At 40.9% G+C, this 23,283-nt stretch overlaps 2 protein-coding genes across 3 annotated transcripts in view; both read left to right on the forward strand.

Annotated features, from left to right (window-relative positions):
• Positions 1 to 5,280, forward strand: part of hipk3b (homeodomain interacting protein kinase 3b) — a 48,934-nt gene extending 43,654 nt beyond the window's left edge. For both annotated transcript variants that reach the window (XM_004539422.6, XM_004539421.6), the window contains exon 16: positions 299 to 5,280. In XM_004539422.6, the coding sequence (XP_004539479.1) occupies positions 299 to 769 (471 nt within the window). In that variant the 3' untranslated portion in view covers positions 770 to 5,280. The remainder of the gene's footprint in view (positions 1 to 298) is intronic.
• Positions 5,281 to 6,593: 1,313 nt separating this feature from the next.
• Positions 6,594 to 23,283, forward strand: part of kiaa1549lb (KIAA1549-like b) — a 58,815-nt gene continuing 42,125 nt past the window's right edge. The window contains exon 1 of the mRNA XM_024802151.2: positions 6,594 to 7,255. Within this exon, the coding sequence (XP_024657919.2) occupies positions 7,036 to 7,255 (220 nt within the window). The 5' untranslated portion in view covers positions 6,594 to 7,035. The remainder of the gene's footprint in view (positions 7,256 to 23,283) is intronic.

The following is a 23,283-nucleotide window of genomic DNA, read 5'->3' on the forward strand; positions in this document are numbered from 1 at the left end:
TGTAAGTGGAACTTCCCTGGGAGGAGCAACATCATAGCAGTGCTCCCAAATGGTGTCAGATGATTTAAGTTTCCAAATATTTTTAAAGATGAAGGTATTTTACTTTGATACTGTTCATTTACTCTTATGTGCATTGGTACACAAGCAGATGATGCCGCTGTTGGTGACTGATAACATGGAAGGTGTTTACATGTAAGCGCATGGAAACAGCAGCATCTAGTGGCTCGCAAAGACTCACTCGGTACCGATGAATCTGAGGTCGTTGAATGTGAAATGTTGTTGTTCTTCGCTCCTTCAGGTGCAACATTTCAGTTCCTGCCATCAGGAATGGAACGGGAACTTTTCCCACCGGAGACCACAGGCCTACATCCCTCCCACCATGCATGGGCACACTTTCACTCTCTCCCACAGCAGCCCAAACCACACTACGGGCCCCCACCCACACCTTGGTGGACATCCGCACTCCCAGCCCACCATACTGTCTTACCCTCCGTCTGGTTCTCTGGTCACAGCTGCACCTGTGGCCCACCTCCTGGCCTCTCCTGGGGCCACCCGCCCCGTCCTTCAGCCAACCTACAGCATCTCCCATCCGGCAGGCATTGTGCATCAAGTCGCAGTAGGCATCAACCCCCGGCTGCTACCCTCCCCCACCTTGCACCCCCAGGGCCAGTTCAAGCCCCTCTTTCCCCCGCACTCCTACATTGCCTCTCCCGCCTATGGCAGTTTCCCTCTCAGCCCTACCAAAATAAACCAGTACCCTTACATCTGAGCATGGCTGCTCAGGTACCCTTCATACCACCTGAGGGCTAAGTGAGCAGGGCGAAATATATCTTTAACCACAAACAACATGGTTTTTATTTCTGAAAAACCATGGCACAACCACAGAGAAAGCAAACTATTTTTTGAATCATGTAGACTTGAGTGTAATTGAACTTCAAGCTTTAAAAAACAAAAAACAAAACAAAAAAAAGAGTTCCAATGGTAGAGATGATTTGGCAAAAATTAAGAAGGAAGTAACGTATGAATGATTGAATGAAAGAATGAATGAATAGTTAAACTCACACTTAATGTGTTTTGCACATTTGATATATCTTTGCATTGGATCTTCTACGAATACTCCTCAAGACAGGTGAATAATTGGGGTGTTGTTGAATAGTTAGACTTTGCACCCCTGATCCCAGCTATTTTTCTATATTGCCTTCTTACGTGTGTGCAAGACACATTCATCTTTGTAAAGCCATCCCAGTCTCTAGCTCTAGATTGACAGATGCACATGTCGTCCACAGTGTACGTTGTACTGCGTTTGAAGTATTTGTACCTTTTCGGTGTCTTTTGGTGTTTAGCAATGTCAAGTCAATTAACCGAATTAAATAGGGTTATTCCTCACGCTGCATGTGGTCTTGCATGAGCAAAAATGTAAACGGAAAGATGCATAGACGTTGCTCTTATTGTTTGTGTCACAAGACTCGCTGCATTGTATAACTGTCCCCAGCCATAGTGCCTTACATATTTGAGGTTGTTAATGTTACTACTTATATATGACTATATACATGAATATTAATGTACTGGACTGCAGCACTTGAAATTCCAATCAGTCGATGCATCCTATGTGTGAGTGTATATATATGCACATGTGTATATGTCCATGCATAGCCTGCATGGATGTGATGTATCGCGGATAGCGGTGCTTATATTTTCGAGTCTGTGTATATTTCAGCGTGTAGTGAGTTAATTTTTTCCCCCTCTGTTCTTTCAAGTAGAACAGCGTGCTTTGCTGTTGCAAATGCCTGCTGTTTCATTCAGTTCATTTTATTCTTTTATTTTTTTCATTCTCCAGTTCCCGAATGAACTAGTGTACAAAGTGCAAGTACTGAGTATTGCTTAATATTTGATAATCACTTTCTATTCAGTGAAACTCTTACTACTAACAGTATTTGTACTGTTTGAAACTGCAATACAATCTAAATAGTCGTTGATTATTCTTCATTTTTCGTCTTCGTATTTTCGTTTTTGAGTGTTTTCACTTTGTTTTTTGTTTTTATTTTTTTTAGATGTTTAGAAGTGTGGTGGGCATGGCTTTGATTAGGTAAAGAAAAAATGCAAATTAATTCACAGTATGGAATCTTCTAAGCCTGAGCAAACCATGCAGTATTTGATATACACACATATATGGACATATATTATAGAGCTAGACTATTTAGTACAGATGCTTGATAAGGTGTGAGTTAATTGTGTGCAATTCTCTCATTTATGCATGTGTGACAAAGTTAACTTTTTCACTTTACATTATACCATTTGTTAAAGGCTTACAGCTTATCGGTGTCAACTGCTTATTTTATACATTCCGTCAGGGAGGATATATATACATATATAAGACTGTAGCACCAGTCTATATATATGTAGATATGCTGCGTGTGTGCGTTTTTGTTTTTTCTTCTGTTTGTTTTACTAGTTACATGTGTGGGTTTTTTTGTCTTTTTCTTTTCAAATGAAGTTGCTTGTGCAGCACCAAAGACTGTAATTCATTTCTTGAGCAAGGTAGCTATTCTGTTTGCATAGACCTCAGTTGTACTGTAGTTGTAGAATGGGGTTAAATTAAAACAAAAAAAAGTTGTATTTAAAAAAAACAAAACAAACAAAAAAAACAGCTGAGGTTTTGTCTAGCTTATTGGGCAATTAATAAGTCGTATCATTTCTTTCTTGAATGTATCATAGATAAGCTGCTATATGATTGCCACTTCAATAGCTGTGAAATTAGGTGATTTCTCTCTGAGTTTAAACCTAGCGTTGCTATTTTTGTATAGGTCCCTAATTATCTGAAATAGAAGTGGTTTTGATTTTTGTGTTTTGCGTTCATATTTGAAGTGTCATTGTAACTACTGTATTGCTGATGATGAACATTAGTTGCATTTGTCGTTTCTCGGGGTGCGTGTTTTTTGCATCAGTATTTTATCCTTATTAACCTTTTGGGCTCGTCACTGCATATAAATGATGTATCGATGTAACTTAATTTTTGTATGTTTTCATATTGACGTTTTGTACACATCTGAAGCTATAGCTTGCAGGATTGAGTTAACTTTTTTATTGTGAGTAAACGGTGTGCTACCAGTACTCTCGTGGGTTATGAGGGCACTTCGAGATGCCGGGGGGGAAAACAAAAACATTGTGTTCCATTGGAAGACTTCTGTGTTGTTTCCACTAGTCACACACAAACGCACTTGCCACTAAGCACTTATAGAGGTAGGGAGGCTTGTTAGGGTTTGGGTGATTAGACTGTAAGAGAGAAATTTAGCCCAATTTTTCTGTTCTAAAATGACGTTTTCTGATTTGTTTTTATTGTTAAATTGGTTTGATCAAAGTATTTATTGCAGCCCTTTTATCTGTTCAATGTTATATCTGGCTAGGATATCAGTTTCACAGTTTGATATTCTAAACTGCCTTGAGTTCAGATCGCTCTCCCCTTTATGAGTGTCTAATATCAAAATGATGTTTTGTCGGTGCGAAACAGTTACCGTTGTGATATGTCCTTTCTTGAAATTGAGACAGTGTGAGCAGCACTGTTTATGTGCCTTGAGATTCAGAAAGTGAGAATTCATGCTGGTGATTTCTTCCCGATTTATTTGAGGAAGGAGTAGAATTCAGTAACAGTTCCCTACAGTGTAGAATGGACAAGTTTTTAACAGACATTTGACCAAGAGTTTAAAGAGGAAAGTAAGAAAAACAAGAAGCAGAGAATAAAAACAACTCAAAGTAGGACTTCATCACAGTGACTCTGATCAGCTTATACACATGAACAGCGTAGTGGTGGTTCTCCGCTTGTTTCACACAGTCGCCACGTAAAACCTCTCTGATTAACACACACATGCGTGCGCTTTGAATGACACTCACTCAATGGTCTTTGGATAGTCACTCTGGCTGAACAGCAGATGCAATACTTTACATTGTGCGGTCATTGCACCACCAAGTGTTCTTAGATAATCTCCATGCTTTACATTACCTTGCATGTACACCTTAGATGCTTCACTTTGTCTGCCTAGAAGCTGACTGCCTAGAGCAGCGCTCCTATCATGCAAGCTGAAGCTGAGTGGGAGTAACCAGAGCACGGCTGACAACACTGGCCTTTTAAAAATCAGAAGCTATGCTTTATATCCAGCAAGAGTATATCTGGGTGTTTTTGTTCTGGGTTCTGGACGAAAAGAGCTCTGTCGAGGAGGTTGTCATGTTCTCTGTCAGTCATGAGTGCAATACTCCACATTTCGCCACTGACATTGATATGGTTGTATGTTTTTTAATAGCTTTTGTCTGACTTGTATGCTTTACTGATCATACTCAAATATCCCTTTGGGAAAGAAAGCTTATGATGACAAGGCATGGACTTGGCAGATTAGTGCTTGAAATAGTTCCCCCAATAATAAGCATGTGAAATGTAATCTGTGTTTTGATTCCTTCAAAGGTATTCACCAGCAATGCGCCTGCATAAACTCTCCCGTACTTGTTTAGGAAAAGAATGGATGCAAGAGGAGAGAAATCTTAAAACTGTTTTTAATTTTCCACAAGATTGACACCTTGATTTCTTTTCTGTTTTCTGTTTTTTTTTTTTTTTTTTGAAGATTCATCTAACATTTAACAGATAAAACAGTCATTTGTAAAATTACTTCTATTAATGTTATGACTTTGATATGGAAAAAAAAATCCTCTGCTGCGGTATTATCCTTTAGAGATCTTAATTCAGGGTGTGTATTAGTCTAATTGTGCTACTGTGTAACTGTTTGATTTTAATATGAGATTTGTTTTACTCAAGCTCTTATTTTCAGTTTTCTGGTCACTTGTATCAATTTCAGAGTTAATTCACACTGCAAGTTATGGAATCATCTGTTTGGATTGCTCATCAATTAGACTTGATAATTAAATCTGAACTGTTACTGTTTTAATACCTGTAGATTTTTTTTGTTTTGTTTTGTGGCTTTTATTTCCTCCTGTTTTTGGTTCGTTTGCTTTTTTAATTTTGTGCTACACTAGTTTGCCATGTAGCAATTGCACTGTGCAATATTTACAGTATGAGGACTGGGAAAACTAACTCTATGGATGTGATGTCTCTTTACAGTTTGCGATAGTGTTTCCTCTCTAGTTCTCAGTGATTTAGGTGTGACCAAGCCTTCTCTACTTTGTCACATTAAGCAGGTTTTCCAGGTGACTCTTTTGGTGAGTGTCAAAATAAGACTTTATGGTGTATTATTGTTAAGATTCACTTTGAATTAAAAAAAAAAATCTATTGATGCAGTTCTTTCTGATTTGGTCTGTTCATTCACATTAATGCACATTAATATAAATGATGGATTGGACTCATTTCTATTTGTTTTAGTGTGTGACAGGAAAAGTAGAGTTTGCAAGGTAGTATCTTGACATTTATTGTCAAAAACAAAAAGACTATCCTTTAGAATTGTTTCAGGAGAAAACTGCTCAATTATCAGACATGAGAACCTGGAATCAGACAAAAGATGAGTTTTCTGTCAGTTAATCTGTTGCATTTAATCTCCAAACATGAATATGTTCGGATGAAACTGAAATTTGAACCTGAACACAATAAACTGCACCTACTGAAGAAGATTTTTGTGCTGTGATTGAAAGCTCCAAATCACAACAGTTCCCTCAATGGGCTTTATATTGTGCAGAGAAACCCAACAATCAGATTTGCCCATATGAGTAAGTACTTTGGTGACACTGGGAAGGAAGGACTCCCTTTTCTGACAAGAAGATGCCTCCGGCAGAACCAGGGTCTGTGAGGGGAAGACACCTGCTGCGACCGGTTGGGGATGAGGGGAGGAAGACCGGACAAAAGACACTGTGAAAGGGTAAAAAAGATGAATAATGGCTTATGACACAGTGATAAAACGTTAATAAGAAGAAAGCTCCCAGCAGCCTCGATCTACTGCAGCGTCACTAAAGGGAGGATTCAGGGTCACCTGATCCAGTCCCAACTATATGCTTAAAATCTATATTTTTAATAATTTATTTATAATATAATGTATTATATTTAAAATAAAAAATCAACAGCTGACATCTGTAGAAACTCACAGGAGGTAAAAACGGGAGTGTATGCGTCAAAAGCAGAAAAACATCGACGGCAGAAAAGTGTCTCCCGAATTAAAACCTGGAGCTTGTTCCACACATTCTTAAATAAGAAACACGAGTGAGCACAATTCTGAAAAATGTCAAATGATTATGGTTGCTAAATTACCTCAACCGGAAAGACGTGTTAATGTTCAAATGATAAAATGTTCAAATTGGTAAAAAATCGTGTTCAGTGGGCTTTGGTGTTGACGACCTGCTGTGTTTTCTGGGTCTGGCCTGCCATCCTGTGGACATCAAGAGGTACAACAGCCATTATCCGCACAATTAGGTATTCACGCATTAATTACGGTAACCATTAAGAAAGACAATGTACGTGTTAATAGGCTAGTGTCACGTGATTATTGTCGTTTTTAATATCAACCCAACATGTAAGAGCGCAAAGAAGACCAACCATCATTTTTTTTTAAGCAGCTCCACATAGAAATCTGATTCTTAACGAGTTACCGCCAGAAGAGGTCGTCCTGCCCTCTCGCTTCCATTCTCACTACAATTAACAGAGAGGTTAATTCGCCCAGTTTGGCCAGGAAGGTGGCACACTTCAAAATCATCCAGCCACAAGCAATCAGCGGTAGGCTGGCCTTTCTTTCATGACTGAATGTTGCCTGTGCGCAAGTAAATGCCTGCCATCCACCTGGACCAGATCTGGATGTGGCACTTCACCGCCAACAGCTAAATGTCAAACCTTTGGCAAAGTGCGCGCGCCGCCCTGCGCCACACAGTGATGATGGGTGGACCGAGCGGAGAGGGGCGATAGGGCACATTTCTTAATTTCCCTTCAGCGCCGCTTCCCCCACCATCCAGACCTGGACACGCGACGAGACCGCGGGACGGCCCTGTTTCCCGTTCACACAGCGATCCAATGTATTATTCACGAGCGAAACTTCAGCAACTTGTCCACTGGATATGGCTCCCGGTTTGAGGAGTGGGCGGACAGGTCACCTCAGAGTGGCGGGAACCGGCGGGGCAGACCCCGATGGGTGCTCGCCGCAGCGGACGGATGCAGGAGGAGAGGGGAGGTGTTTGAGGACCAGGTTGCGAGTCGGAGCAGCGGGGATGCTTGCAAACTGTCTGCTGTCTGTAGCAGTGCTTTTACTTCTTGTCCGGTGCTCTTTGGCCGCAGAGGGTAAGCACGCGCCGTCGCGCTATCTGCTCCAACATGCCGTGGCAGAGTGTGATTTTTATGCGTTCACATTTTTCACATCTAGGCTGTGACATCTGCTGTGGAAGAATGAGAACATGCTGAGTGGAAAATGGATCTTTTGTTTAACACGGGCAGCGTTTTGTAATCCGCTGCTGGGTGCGTGATTCACGGGCTGTGTGGATGCAGCTATGGTCTGCTCAACAGCTTTCTAAATCATTTTTAGGAAAAGAAAACTTCTATCCTTTAGCCATGAATCCAAATCTCTACAGTGTGATACACTGTTGGGCTTCTGCAATGAATGAGATTAGGGAGTATTTTCTCCCCTGGACAAGGTCTCTTATAAACGGCACTGCCACGAGATGATATTTTAGGCATGCTGTTGATTCTGGTCTACTCGGGGTTTGCTCATATGTGATGTAACGCTCACCTGAGCCTGAAGCCTTTGTCTCACTGATCAGATTGCACTGCACAGAGCACAGAGCTCTGTTTCTCCTCAGGGTGAGCAATCTCATCCTCAACATTGTCTCCCAATTCAACTTCACTTCCCCATTGTTCCTTTGATGGCATTTTATTTGTGTTGCATTTCAATGACAGAGGCTATTAAGCCCCATTATTACAGCCAGTAATGAGCTGTAAGGAGTTATTCTGGGAATGCAGTGCAGTGCGGTCACAGGACAGTGTTTCAGAGCATCTGGGTCAGCACTAATGACACACATACTGCTGCCCACTGTAGGTCTGTTTGTCTCCTCTGGCATGTGAGGCAGCTGGGGTAAGGTTGGCCGACTTAGCTGCCCTTCAGCCATCACCGTTTGCCGGGAAAAGTGGTTGAAACAAAAGAACAAGACAGTCAGTCTCTTCATGTGCACTGCCTCGACTGCACAGGTGTCCTTGAAATCTTGTGTGTCCACGAGTGAAAACAGAACAAACACAAGGTGTTCTTTGCAGGAACTAAACTGAGAGTGGCTCCATCAGCCCTTTCCAGTCTGCATACTGTGATGTAGTGGTGGCTGTAGTCTCACCTCTGCTGATGCACTGCTACAGTAGCAGAGTCTCCTCCTCCTCCTTCCCACCACCTCCTCCTTTTCACAGTCAGCACATCCATTCTTAAACACATGAACACAGCAGCAGCACCTGAGTTGTACAGATAGAAGTGCATTTTTTACAGTATTTAAGTGATGTTTTTGCATTTATCTGTGTGCTGTCTTTTAGGTAGCATCAGTGCAACCTGCACCCTTTCCTCCAAAAAATAATTCCACCTTTTCTTACATTTGATTCAGCTGATGAGAGTATGTAGCCTACACCACATGAAGTTTAATTGACAGATTTTTGCATTTAAGTGTCCAACAAAGGACATAAAACATTCCTTTTATGAGCTATAGCAAAAAAAAAGAAAAGAAATAAAATACAAATAAAAAAAATAATACTATTACATAATGGATATAAAGTACAAAATTATTACACAGAAACTTGAACACTGCAGTCTTCTATAAATTAATTCATGCAACATTGACTGGGGTCCATTACGTTTTCTCCAATTATCATTGAGGTGTAATGGGAAACGATGGGAATACTGATGCCATTTTTCTTTTTCTTTATCCTCTATGTATCAAGAAAAACCTAGTAGCAAACTAAACTGTGTGGAGGTTGCCAACACTAACAGAGGCTCGTCAGACATTTATAAAATCAGACCTCGATGTCTAATAAATTCTCTTTTTAGCTTAAACTTTTGTAGGGCATCATTAAATGTGTAGGTACTAATAGAAAGCATTCTATAGCATTGAAATCTTAAAGGAGCACAATGGGGTGAAGGTGACGTGAAAGAAGTTTGGAACCTTCAGCACGCCTGAAATTGGATATCTGGTGGTTAGTTACACAGGGGTTCACACAAGGGTGTGGGGTTCCCCTGCTCTCATGCTCCCTATGCCTATGCTGGGGAGGTTCTGGTGGACTTTCTGGTTAAATAAAGGAGGGGGGGGGGGGGAAACAAAGCTTCAGAAGCCTTCTACAGAGACCAGAGGACGACTGTCTCAGCAGCACTCCAAAAATCAGGCTTTTACGGTAGAATGGATAAACTGAAGCCACTCTTGAGTAAACATCACCGATGGCCTGCCTAGAGTTTGGGTAGAAGAAAAAATAATTTTCTGGTCTTATCAGGAAAACAAAAAAAGCCATTAAACTGCAAAGACTTAGAGGTGGCAATTCACAGATGCTTTTTATCCTATCTGACAAACCTTGATAGGAGTAGGTTATGCCTGGGAGATCTGGGTAAACTGGCTAAATCCAGGTATTTAAAGCCTGCAAAAACTTATCCATAACGCTCTGCCAAAGTGGCTTTTACAAAGCCCAGAATTAAGGATTTATGCATGTTTGTTAATAAAACATTTCAATTTTCTGTCAGCACACTTTCACCTTATCATTATAGATAAATGCTTGACCTCTGTTATAGAAATTGTCCTCATTATACTGTGCAAGAAACAGCACTGAGCAGCTCATTTGTTTTATTTATTTATTTTTGCTTTGGATTGCATTTCCCTAAACTAATATACAATATATATTCTGGTTTAGTGCTATATTTGTGTATGCCTTTCTAAGGATTACTAAATAAAAAACACACTTAGTTTTCTGAACTCACTGCTGAACCAGAACAACATGTGATTTCTATGGTAACACCAATTTTTGACTAACAATGACATTTCCCCTTCAGAGCCCTCACCAGTCAGAGTCAATGTGAGATGCTGCGTCAGTGTGTGTGTCTCGAGTAATTTTCCAAGCAAAGACTAAGCTTTTGCCTCATGTTAGATTGTTGTTGAATAAATTCACAGAATCTCGTGCTGGCTTTATTGCTTTCTTATCAACAGCTGCTGAAATTATGCCCAGGGACATGCAGAAGAGCGAGCTAAGCAAAGGCTTCTGTATTCCTTCCACGATCAACTGACTTCTTCTGACGTAAGCTCTGTTTACTCCTGCGAGCACAGCCCGCCCGTTCGCTTATGAGTGCTGACAGCTTGGTTTTGACGCGGGGTTAACCTCATAGACCTCTGAGTATGAGAAGCCATCCCTGAGCTGTTGCCAGTCATCACTTTGTGCTTAGGAATTCATTGAAAGCAGGCATGAAAGTAAGATTGAAAGCTATTTCCTATTTGCAAAACATTCTGGGGGGTTTTTACTCATAAAATGAATGGTAATGTGAATTGAGTGGCTCGTGACACTATCTGTGTGCCTGCGTTTTTTTAAGTCTTTCTAGCTGTGCAGTTTTCTTTTGTGTGTGTGTTTTCTGTTTTCTTGCATCTAGATGAGTCTTTTCAGAGCTGTCAGGATGGTCAGTGTGAAACTAATTTCTACAGATTTTTTTTTTTTCTTTTAAACACCACTCACGGTTGGTTTGGTACACTGTCTACATGAGCTGTGGGTTTTGAAGAGTACAGGGAGGGCCATTTATATGGATACGTTACGTTGAAACCAAGCACACCATTGTTTTTCTTGTGACATTACCAATAAGTTTGATGTGTCACATGGCCCTCTTCCTATTGAAAAAAAACAAAAGTTGTATCCAAGATGGCCGACTTCTAAATGGCCACTATGGTCACCACCCATCTTGAGGAGTTTGCCCTTTCACATATACTAATGTGCCACAAACAGGACTTTAATATCACCAACCATTCCCATTTCATTGTGTATCCATATAAATGGCCCTCCCTGTATATTCAGTTAGGGTTCTAGGCCTATTAACTTCTCGTTAATGATCATGATTGACTACAACTGGTAGTTTCTCTTTGTCAGCATAAAAAGGATTTGATTGATAGCACTCTGAACAATGGGAAAGGCCAAGGAACTCAGTGAAGATCTAAGAAGGTCTCTTGGAGCCATTTCTACTACAGGTTACTAGATCATTAGTTTAAATGACTAATGATCACTTTGTCAACACTTTGCCAAGGACTGGAAGAAGATCCAAACTGTCACCCTCAAATAAGAGCAAGTATGTTAGGATGTTCACGAACAATCAATGAACCACCAAGGCTCAAGCCTGCCATAAACTAAAAACTGCTGAAACACTGGTGTCACTGTCCACAGTGAAGGAAGTTTTAGATAATCAAGGACTAAGAGGATGGCGACCAAGAAAGAAACCACTGATCCAAAAACCCAAATAGTTGCTTCTGTTCATCTGGACATTGTGTTTTCACTGGGAGAAACGTTTCGTCACCCATCCAAGTGACTTCTTCAGTCTCAGCTGACTGCAGGCTTCCCCAACCTTATAAGCAGGACGTTTGCGTAACGACTGAAACTAACACCACTGACTAACAATGGGCCATGAAGTCAGTTTCATGATCATTAATAAGCAAATTGTCATGACCATTGATCAATGAGTACTATTCACATGTACTGAATAGAAGTATACGTTTGGAGGAGTAAAGGTGAGGCTTTGCAAAATAAGAATTCTACCAGCTTTTAAGCACTGTGGTGATAGCATCATGCTTGGGTGCAGTTTTGCCACCAGTCGCATTGCTACATTGCACAAAATGGAAATGGATGAGGGCTACCTCAAAATTCTTAAACTTCACCTCAAATCGACAGCTAGACGGTTAAAGCTTGGACACAATTTGGATGTTCCATCAGCTCAATAATCCCAAACACACATGAAAATGAAGTTTGTAATGGATAAATCAGAGTAACATCAAGCTTCTGGAGTGGATTTTCTAAAGCCACAACCTCAACCCTATTGAAAATTTGCTGGATCTGTGCCAGTAAACCAACCTGTTTAAATGAACTTTACCAATTCTACCAAGAAGAATGATGAAATATCCAGCCAGAATTATGCCAAGTTTGTCGATGGCTAACAAAAGCATTTGGTTGAGTTGCAACGTGCAAAGGGCCATGTGACCAATTATTAGTGGGGTTCTATATATTTGATCCTGTATATATAATTTTGAGAGAAAATCCAAAATAAATTCAAACTTTTGCACCCAATTCTTGTTTTTAGTTTTTGGTCATGAAAGATTAGCTATTTTAGGGGGATATCTGTGTGTGCAGGTGACTATTACTGTGCATAATTATTAGGCAACTTAACAAAAAACAAATATATACCCATTTCAATTATTTATTTTTACCAGTGAAACCAATATAACATCTCCACATTCACAAACAAAACAAAAACAAATCAGCGACCAATATAGCCACCTTTCTTTGCAAGGACACTCAAAAGCCTGCCATCCATGGATTCTGTCAGTGTTTTGATCTGTTCACTATCAACATTGCGTGCAGCAGCAACCACAGCCTCCCAGACACTGTTCAGAGAGGTGTACTGTTTTCCCTCCTTGTAGATCTCACATTTGATGATGGACCACAGGTTCTCAATGGGGTTCAGATCAGGTGAACAAGGTGGCCATGTCATTAGTTTTTCTTCTTTTATACCCTTTCTTGCCAGCCACGCTGTGGAGCACGATCAGCGGGGCCTATCGCGCGGTGCCCCGCGCTTCACTCGGACTTTCTGATCACGTCATGATCCACCTAATCCCCGCGTACAGACAGAGGCTGAAGCTCTCCAAACCTGTCGTGAGGACTAAAAAACGGTGGAGCAACGAGGCTGTGGAGGAGCTTCGCACGTGTTTGGAGACCACAGACTGGGACACATTGAAGGCTGCTTCTAACAGCTTGGACGAGTTTACGGACACTGTCACCTCCTATATCCACTTCTGTGAGGACAGCATTGTGCCATCACGCACCAGGGTGAGTTATAACAATGACAAACCCTGGTTTACTCCTAAACTCAAAAAGCTGTGGCTGGAAAAGAGAAAGGCGTTCAGAAGCGGAGACAGGGACTGCTACAGAGAGGTCAAGTACAGGTTCACTAAAGAAGTGGACATTGCTAAACATCAGCACTCTGAGAAGATGCAGCAGCATATCTCAGAGAATGACTCGGCCTCTGTGTGGAAAGGTTTTAGGAATATCACCAACTACAAGCCTAAAACCCCCCACTCCACTGATGACTTGCTCTTAGCCAACACCCTTAACGACTTCTACTGCCGTTTTGACGAGCCATCAGGCAGCCTTCACACCTCCAACAGCCCCAACAATAGAGGCACTTTGGACACTAATTCCCCCACCTCTCCCCCCTCCATAGAGCCATCACCACCTTCAAACTGTTCACCTACAACACCCCACACAAAAGAGGATTTCACACCACCTCCTCCCACCACAACTCTTCATATTCATGAAGCAGATGTGAGGAAGCAGTTTAAGAATCTGAATGCTCGAAAAGCTCCCGGCCCAGACGGTGTGTCTCCTGCCACCCTCAGACACTGTGCAAACGAACTGGCCCCAGTGTTTTCTGGCATTTTCAACTCCTCACTGCAGGCATGTCATGTGCCTGCCTGCTTCAAGTCCTCTACCATAATCCCTGTCCCCAAGAAACCTAGGATCACTGGACTAAATGACTACAGAACCGTGGCTCTGACATCTGTGGTCATGAAGTCATTTGAGCGCCTAGTTCTCTCCCATCTCAAGACCCTCACGGCCCCCCTCCTGGACCCCCTGCAGTTTGCATATAGAGCCAACAGGTCTGTAGACGACGCCATCAACATGGCCCTACACTTCATCCTGCAGCATCTGGACTCCCCAGGAACCTACGCCAGGATCCTGTTTGTGGACTTCAGCTCTGCCTTCAACACCATCCTTCCAGACCATCTCCGAGGCAAGCTTTCCCAGATGAATGTGCCTGATCCCATCTGTCGGTGGATCACTGACTTCCTGACGGACAGGAAGCAGCATGTGAGGCTGGGAAAGAATGTCTCGGACTCCCGGACCATCAGCACCGGCTCCCCTCAGGGCTGTGTTCTTTCTCCCCTGCTCTTCTCCCTGTACACCAACTGCTGCACCTCCACCCACCAGTCTGTCAAGCTAATCAAGTTTGCAGATGACACCACCGTTATTGGGCTCATCGCGGACGGGGATGAGTCTGCCTACAGGAGGGAGGTTGAACGTCTGGTGTCCTGGTGCAGCCACAACAACCTGGTGCTGAATGCCCAGAAGACAGTGGAGATTATTGTGGACTTCAGGAAGCACACAGCCCCACTCCCCCCCATCATCCTGACTGACACCCCCATCACCTCTGTGGACTCATTCCGCTTCCTGGGTACCACCATCACCCAGGACCTGAAGTGGGAGCCCACCATCACCTCCGTCATCAAGAAAGCCCAGCAGAGGATGTACTTCCTGAGGCAGCTGAAGAAATTCAACCTGCCAACACAGACGATGATGCAGTTCTACACTGCAATCATCGAGTCCATCCTCGCCTCCTCCATCACCGTGTGGTACGCTGGAGCCACTATCAGGGACAAACAGAGACTGCAGCGTGTTGTGCGCTCTGCTGAGAAGGTGATTGGCTGCAGACTCCCATCTCTGCAGGACCTGTACACCTCCAGGACATTGCGGCGTGCAGCTCGGATCTCAGCTGACCCTTCTCACCCTGGACACAGTCTGTTTGACCTGCTCCCCTCAGGCAGGAGGCTCCGGTCCATTCGCACCAGAACCTCTCGCCATAAGAACAGTTTCTTCCCCTCTGCTGTTGGACACATGAACAATAACCATATGACTGTCCCCGCCACTAACACATGACCCTACGCTGTGTCACTGCACCATTCCATGTTTGGCACTGATCACCACCTGCACTCATGTATATATCTTTCCACGTAGCACTCTATTCTTATTCTCATGTATATATCTCATGTATATCTCATGCACATATCTTTCTACGTAGCACTTTTAATTCTTATTCCTACTTTTATTTTTTCATGTCTATTTAAGTGCTATTTATGACACTATGTTTGCACTGAAGCACCGCAGCAATTTCCTAATGTTGTAAACCTGCTCAACATTTGGCAATAAACCCCTTTCTGATTCTGATTCTGATTCTGAGTACTTGGATGCGTGTGATGGAGCATTGTCCTGCATGGAAATCATGTTTTTCTTGAAGGATGCAGACTTCTTCCTGTACCACTGCTTGAAGAAGGTGTCTTCCAGAAACTGGCAGTAGGACTGGGAGTTGAGCTTGACTCCATCCTCAACCCGAAAAGGCCCCACAAGCTCATCTTTGATGATACCAGCCCAAACCAGTACTCCACCTCCACCTTGCTGGCGTCTGAGTCGGACTGGAGCTCTCTGCCCTTTACCAATCCAGCCACGGGCCCATCCATCTGGCCCATCAAGACTCACTCTCATTTCATCAGTCCATAAAACCTTAGAAAAATCAGTCTTGAGATATTTCTTGGCCCAGTCTTGACGTTTCAGCTTGTGTGTCTTGTTCAGTGGTGGTCGTCTTTCAGCCTTTCTTACCTTGGCCATGTCTCTGAGTATTGCACACCCTGTTGACTATTTTGAATGAAACACTTGATTGTTCGATGATCACGCTTCAGAAGCTTTGCAATTTTGAGACTGCTGCATCCCTCTGCAAGATATCTCACTATTTTTGACTTTTCTGAGCCTGTCAAGTCCTTCTTTTGACCCATTTTGCCAAAGGAAAGGACGTTGCCTAATAATTATGCACACCTGATATAGGGTGTTGATGTCATTAGACCACACCCCTTCTCATTACAGAGATGCACATCATCTAATATGCTTAATTGGTAGTAGGCTTTCGAGCCTATACAGCTTGGAGTAAGACAACATGCATGAAGAGGATGATGTGGACAAAATACTCATTTGCCTAATAATTCTGCACTCCCTGTATAATTTAATTGCATTCTGTTGTGCTGCAAATGTTTGTCTTTGTGACCAGTTATTAAACTAAAAACTCAATTTATTAAAGCAAAAATGCTGTAAAATACACACACAAGAAAAAACAACTTTGTTTCGTTCTCCATCTGCCGTTTTTTGCAGGCTATGCAGATGTTTTACTGGGAGACAGTTGGACTTTAAAATTATAGGAATGAAAGAAATGAAAATGCTGAACGGATATTGTGAAGTAATTTAAATCTATTAATGCTGCCAATCACTCTGAGAACAAAGAACATTTATTGTTATTTATCTCTGCTATAATTCACTCTCTTTCAGACTGTTTCCATCTAATGTTAAAGGGGCACATAGATGTATTCTAGGAAGGGCAAACTAGCTTCTAATTAATATCATAGACCATCTGCCTCACATTGCCCCACGTATAGTTCTGTAAAATCAGGACGTATTGTTTGTGTAGAGAGCTTTCTGCATGTTTCTCTCCAGTATCTATCTGTACCTATGTGCTTTCATTTTTTTCCCTCCTGTGTCCTTCTCTATTTTGGCTCTTTGGTTTAGCTTGATGGCCGATGAAGGCTTGGCTCTGCTGCTGCTTAAGAAAGAACAGCGTGCCGTCTGATTTATTGGGACACGCTGTATAATACACCACACTGCTCTGCACAAGGCCACTGTTGAGCACACACTGCATAACACTGGACTGCCTTACAAGATGGCCTGATCCTTGAGGAAATGTCAGGAAAGATCAACTTACGTGACGCAATTGTATGGATAGAATCTGTCTGTTTGAATTTAGTGGTTATCATATTAGTGGAACTGAAGTTCAAGTGAATTAAATTCAGCGGTTTATGTTAGTGTTTACAGGTACTGCATTCTCACATAGCTGCTACAGTTATCATGCAGTGGCTGAAGGTGGGCCCAGCTACACAGGTTGTCACCAGCCTTCATGTAATAATATAACTGATGAGGATGATGTGTTATTTATCTAAGCCTAGCAAATCAAGAGCATCTGGTAGAATGTGGAAAAGTGACCTAATGAGCTGAAGTACATTCATTCAAATGGATAGGGCTTTATTAGCTATTTTAGGTTAGCATTTCTTGGGTTTGTCGCATGCTTGAATTTTAAAGACGTAAAGGATTTAAGACCTTTTGGCTCAAACAAACTAAGATGTGAACAGACCAAGATTTTGATATATGGGTGCATAAATAGTCAATATAGTTATAGATGGAGTGATTTAAATCTTGTTTACTGTTTATCAGATGTTTACTGATAAATTGTCAGTCACATCTAGCTTTTGTTAGATATTGTAAATGGATGGGTTAAAACGCCAAAAACGCTTCCTACTTTCAGATTTGTTGAGAAAACTACATTATTGTTCACGGAATGATGACCTTAGCCATCACGTCGTGATCAATTTAAAGTCTTAGTTGGTAATTTCAGCAGTTTTTTAATACCATATAATATTCATGCAGGGTAGGATATGGCTACCTTTCCAAAAAAGAAGTCACTCCCATGTCAGTGTGCAGTGTCCTCAGTTTCTGAGACAGGTCAAACCCTCGGATGTTGACGAGCAAAATTTCTTAACTTATTGCATAAACCGGGCATGGTTCCTACTCAGCCCTCTCACAGTGTTATGAAAAACGTGCCACGCACACAAGTTGCAAAAATCAGGAGGCACAAAGCTAGCCTTAACAACACTAAAGTGCGGCGTGTGCCTGTAGCTGTGTCTTTCATTGGTGTCATCGTTGCCAGAGACAACAATGGCTAGCATGAAGTAGGCAAAATACCATAATTGCAGTTTTTGGCCACTAGGGCAAAGAAGAACTCCACAAGTCTCCACCACACAGTGCTGATGCTACCATATCCAACAGTCTGCATACTTACGCTTATCAAAATTGGAACTTAAAATGAAGTCACTGAAACTGACGCTAAAGAGTTTTTGTGTTTAGCACACCAGTAAGTTATTGGTTATTAATAAAAAACTATGTATGATAAAGATAAAGTGTAATTTTGATGTAACAAAGAGAGGTTTGCATAGTTTAGTGCTTGTTGTTGTTGTTTTGAGTTGATAATTTTAAAAAAATGTGTGCCAACAACAGTTATTACCAATTACGAATGAATAGTTCATTGTTGGTCTGTGACCCTGTTTTAGTCCGAGAATTCTCACGTTCCGACCTGTCAAAGCGCTTTCACATTGCCGTGTAAGTCTGCGTATGCTATTCTTTTGTGCGCTTTAATTGGATTATATAGAAATTGGGGCTAGGCTTGGATAGTTAATCGTCTGTCAGTTTCCAAGAGAACTGGATCATCATAACATGAGTAGAACTGCAAACAAATTCTGATTTTACAATGTAAAAAATTTTCCCATTTAAATAAGGGTTTCTTTTAATCTTATTTTTTAATCTTACAGTTTCCAACCATATAGTGATATGCACATCCTCTTATTATTCATAAAAATAGTATTACTTTATCAGTATTAGTTATCAGTTCAATCTAGAGTGCAGACTGTCCCCAGGCTGAGGCTGATTTAGGTCGTTTTTGACTCACAGTGCCATTGACAGTATACCATGAATTTTTAGACTCAATTATCATTTACTCTGTTTTTCTTTCTAACTTCAGTAAAGCAGGCTGAAAGTGGAGGCAGCATACTTTATGTGAAGATGACAGAATCAGTGAAGCTTCAAGAGTAAGCTCAGTTCGTGGAGAGCATTAAAGGAGAAATTTTACATTTTATAAGTCTAGCTTTTTAATCAGTAATCCAGTTGTCTTGTGACCTTAAAAATGTGCTCTGACAGGATACAGAGGTGGTTTTAGTGTTCACACTTGTCTCATTTGCAGGTGATTTGAAACATTTGCACAAACTGAACTATAGCCATTAAGTGCTGAAATATAAGTGGTCTGAACTACATCGTCGTGTAAAGTATAAAACATGCCTTGCATTTTAAACACGTGATGAAATTACTCACTTGCACGCACATTCATAAATTTTTACTGTAAAATTTGTTAGATTTATCTCCAAACCTTCATGCTTTTAACCATGTCACCCACAAAGTCTAAAAATGAAACACGTTGTTTCCCATAGGCTCATTCATTACTGGAATAATCTGAGTGTGTAACTGCACTGTCTGAAATAGAAAAGACCTTTACACACGCTTCTGTTCATCTGTGGGAAAGTTATTCAAGTTCCAGACTTTGTTTCTCTTCAGTTTTCATAGATAGCCTTCTCAGGCTTCAGATACTAGTTCACTTGTGTTTCTGTGGTTTTTGTTATGTACATCTTAGCACTTTGTGACACCCAAAAATGAAAACTTATGATACATTTTAACATTATGAAGTCATTGTATTAGTTGCTGATATTGTGTTTTCTTAATATCAGCTGTATCCCATCTTTTCTTTGTCTAATTTTAGGTAGAACTATAGCAAAACAAAAGCCCCCATATATTGCACAGGAGAACTTGAACTCAGTAATTAAATAACATTAGTAAATGTCTCAGTTTTTCATCCACTGGCCAAAGAAGCAAACCGAATTACCCATTTTACCGCATGGTGCAGTTTGTATGAAATACAGTTAAAAGTGCGACTGTGCTTCTACCTCAGTGTTTCTTTATTTCCTGTGAAACTGCAGCATGTTGTAGGATTAACAAAGGCAACATGTCTCTCCAGGATTAGATTATAATACACACGGTACATCTCAGTAATGTTATTGTCAGCAAACTGGCCACTCCTTAACAGTTGATGTTGATAGACAATTTGTGGATAATAAACACTGTAGTAAAAATGGTAAATGGCCTGTATTTATATAGCGCTTTTACTAGTCCCTAAGGACCCCAAAGCGCTTTACATATCCAGTCATCCACCCATTCACACACTGGTGATGGCAAGCTACATTGTAGCCACAGCCACCCTGGGGCGCACTGACAGAGGCGAGGCTGCCGGACACTGGCGCCACCGGGCCCTCTGACCACCACCAGTAGGCAACGGGTGAAGCGTCTTGCCCAAGGACACAACGACTGAGACTGTCCAAGCCGGGACTCGAACCGGCAACCTTCCGATTACAAGGCGAACGCCCAACTCTTGAGCCACGATCGAGTAGAGACGGGGGAGTGTGTGACATCACATTAAAAGAATCACAGAATATCCAATTCAAGAAGAAAGTCTGTAAGCAAAGAAGACAAATAAGTGGAGCTTGGCGTTGATATAAAGAGACAGAAACTCTTTGGATTGAGATTCAAACTGATGGAAGAGGGCTGCATTGTTCTGTAACTGAGAAGACCTTTAAAATTTAAATCATGTATCAAAAATCAGGGCAAAATTGCCTCATTTGTCTTTTCATTTTTATAAAACGAATCAAGACTGATTATAAAGTGGTGCAGCAAATAGTGGGAATAAATAGGAAAAGATAATATGACAGAGCGATAAGAAAAAAATTACCCCACAGTCCAATTTTTACATGCTAACACTTTGAATCCTATGACATTAAATGCACATCAGAGTTATCTCCCCATTTTGATACAGATGTGTCCTATTTCTCATTCTCAAAAAAAGGGTTCTGTAAAAGCATCCGTCCGCTTAATAGTATCTGTCTGCCTAACATTAGAGTCTCAAAAATATCTTCAGCATTACAGTTCATGTCGCTGAGTGCATGTACTGTGTAATGTTGGTTAAAAAGATGAAGATTATTAGGATTTCTTCTTAAATTATAAAATGTCTGCCAAAATGTCTAAATTAGAAAACATTACAATAGCAGATGGTTCAATTTGACCTTTCACAGTTCCAATAACATCATCTGTCTACATACGGTCCACTAGAATAATCTCAATCTCATCTCAATCTTCCCTAATTAGGGAAAACCTTTGAATAATATAGTTAATCTATGGCCTAGATTCATTGAACAGTTCTACTCAGGTAAAGTATTGATGGTTATACACACACACACACACACACACACACACACACACACACACACACACACACACACACACACACACACATACAGATAGATAGATATATACACATATATGTTGTAAGCACAATTGAGCTAATGAGCTGACAGCTTTTTTTGTTCATAATGCCAAAGCAGCCACTGCTAAACTGCTGCTCTTATTGCACACAAATAAAACCCTATTAGGATTTACACAGGCAGACAATGAGCCAGCTTTATATGTATGATTTATGCATGATTTACATTTTATATACTACTGCTCTCCCCTCACACCCAAAAGGAAAAAAATATATAAATAAACATAAAAAACTATGAAACTATCTTAAAAATAAAATATGAACAATATTATTATTATCCATTCTAAGGAGCTTGGAAAGAAAGCGTCTGGACTAAAGCATAAAGGTCACTCTTTTGAGGATACTAATGTTCTCATTTTGGACAGAGAAGATAGATTGTTTGAAAGAGGAGTTAAAGAAGCCATCTATGTCCACTGTGAACGACCATCTTTGAACGAGATCTCTTCCCAGGCGCCTCTCGCAACCTGCGTCAGGTAATCTCAATGGGTCACATGAAATGGTGAGGCAAGGTCTCACAATGGTCTTACCTGAAACCTCTGCTAATAATGACCCACGCTTTTTTTTCCACACTTTGGCACGTGTTGTGAAACACATGATCATTAGTGGGTCAACAACCTTCTTAAGGGAAAACTCCCACTAGGGTTTAAATACCTGTGACTCTCCACCGTTTGTTTTTTAAAACTGAAGAAGTTTCTCGAATGAGAGCTGAAAATTCTACAGGAAACTTAAAGAGGTCTAGTCACTTTGTTTCCAAGCTTCTTAGATTAACATGACTGAGTACCTACACAGGCATTATCCATTCTGTTTCCCCTTTTCAATCTCTGTCAGTTCCTCATTCAAACAAACCTTCTCTGTCTTGCCTAAATTTTTAATTTACTGACAGTTCATAAGACAGCCTGTAAAAAGAGTTTATGTCCATAAATTCTATATGCAGTATCTTTTAGATATGAGCATGTCTTATAAGTGCTCTCTTTTCACATAATTATTCCCGTAATTAACTAGCTTAATTAGATGTTTGTGTTTTTGCTGAGCTGAAACAGTCTTACGTAATTACTTCTTAATCATTTGATTACATGTAAGTTTCTTACTTTTAAAAAAAAAAGATTTTTTTAATCTTCAGTATGCAATTACAGCTGCCTTGCAACATGCAACACCTGAGTAAAATAGCATGCAGTAGACCTAACAGCATATCCTTTTCATAACCAGTAATGATATAAATAAAACCATTTCCAGAGTGGACACTGAAAACAAAAGAAGGATATTGTTTAATAATGTGTATGTTTAAGAAGTGGGGGTTGCTCCAGTGATAAGAGTTTATGCAGCCAGCAGGATTTTCACCATTATGATCCTATTATAAATATCTGCAGCATTAGCATGCTCACTGGCTTGTCAGTATTTGTATTTCAGAGGGATCTTAGGTAGCCACCATTGCAGAAGCAGCTGCAGTGTGACAACCAGTGGCCTTGCGGTGAATTCAGGCTGTAATGGAGGTTTTTGCTTGAGAGCACATCCATCATTCTGCCTGTTGAAGTCAGTGGTGATCCCTTTGTTTGCTTCGACTGTGTGGCATGTCAAGGTTGAGCATCTACTCGCTGTGATGTGAAGATGAACAGTGTCAGTGTTGTAGCGCAAACATGCACTGGTTGACCCGGTATTCAGCTATGGTAAACTGCATGATAGACCAATGTCTTTTTTATTATCACTTGCATTCTCTAGTTCATGCTTCAACAAATCATTTTGTGTTTTCTTTCCTTATTAAAAGGCAGCATATGGACATATGATACTGCTACATTGAGGTGAATTGCCCTGCAGTGCATAACCAAGCCTTTCCCATTTTGCTGCTCACAGACATTGACAAAGCACAGTTAGTAGTTATATTATTTCTGACAGGGCTACTTTAGTCAAAATAGGGCTATTATTTCATCTGCATATTGTTGTTCTGGGACCTTCCAGCACTTACAACAGAAGAGCAGCAGCAACACAGGACCTCAGCATAGATCAGAGCACTAATCAGAAATAGTATGAATATTGTAACGAGGAGCTGGGATGAAAGTCAGGTTGCAAAGCGGCTTGTAGAGGCAAAAGCATCCGTGCAAGCATCTTAAATAGCATCCTCCATATGAGGCTTTTCAATAGAATGTGTAGAAGGCTATGAGATGAACTGTCATAAATTGTGCAAAAAAAGAAAGAAAATTACTGAAAATTTCCCAGAGTTCAAATAGTTAGTTAAACAGTTTGCTTATAAAACATGAGTTTATATTTACATACA

The sequence above is a fragment of the Maylandia zebra genome, linkage group LG1 (assembly GCF_041146795.1).
Source record: "Maylandia zebra isolate NMK-2024a linkage group LG1, Mzebra_GT3a, whole genome shotgun sequence".
In the NCBI taxonomy this organism is placed as follows: Eukaryota; Metazoa; Chordata; class Actinopteri; order Cichliformes; family Cichlidae; genus Maylandia; species Maylandia zebra.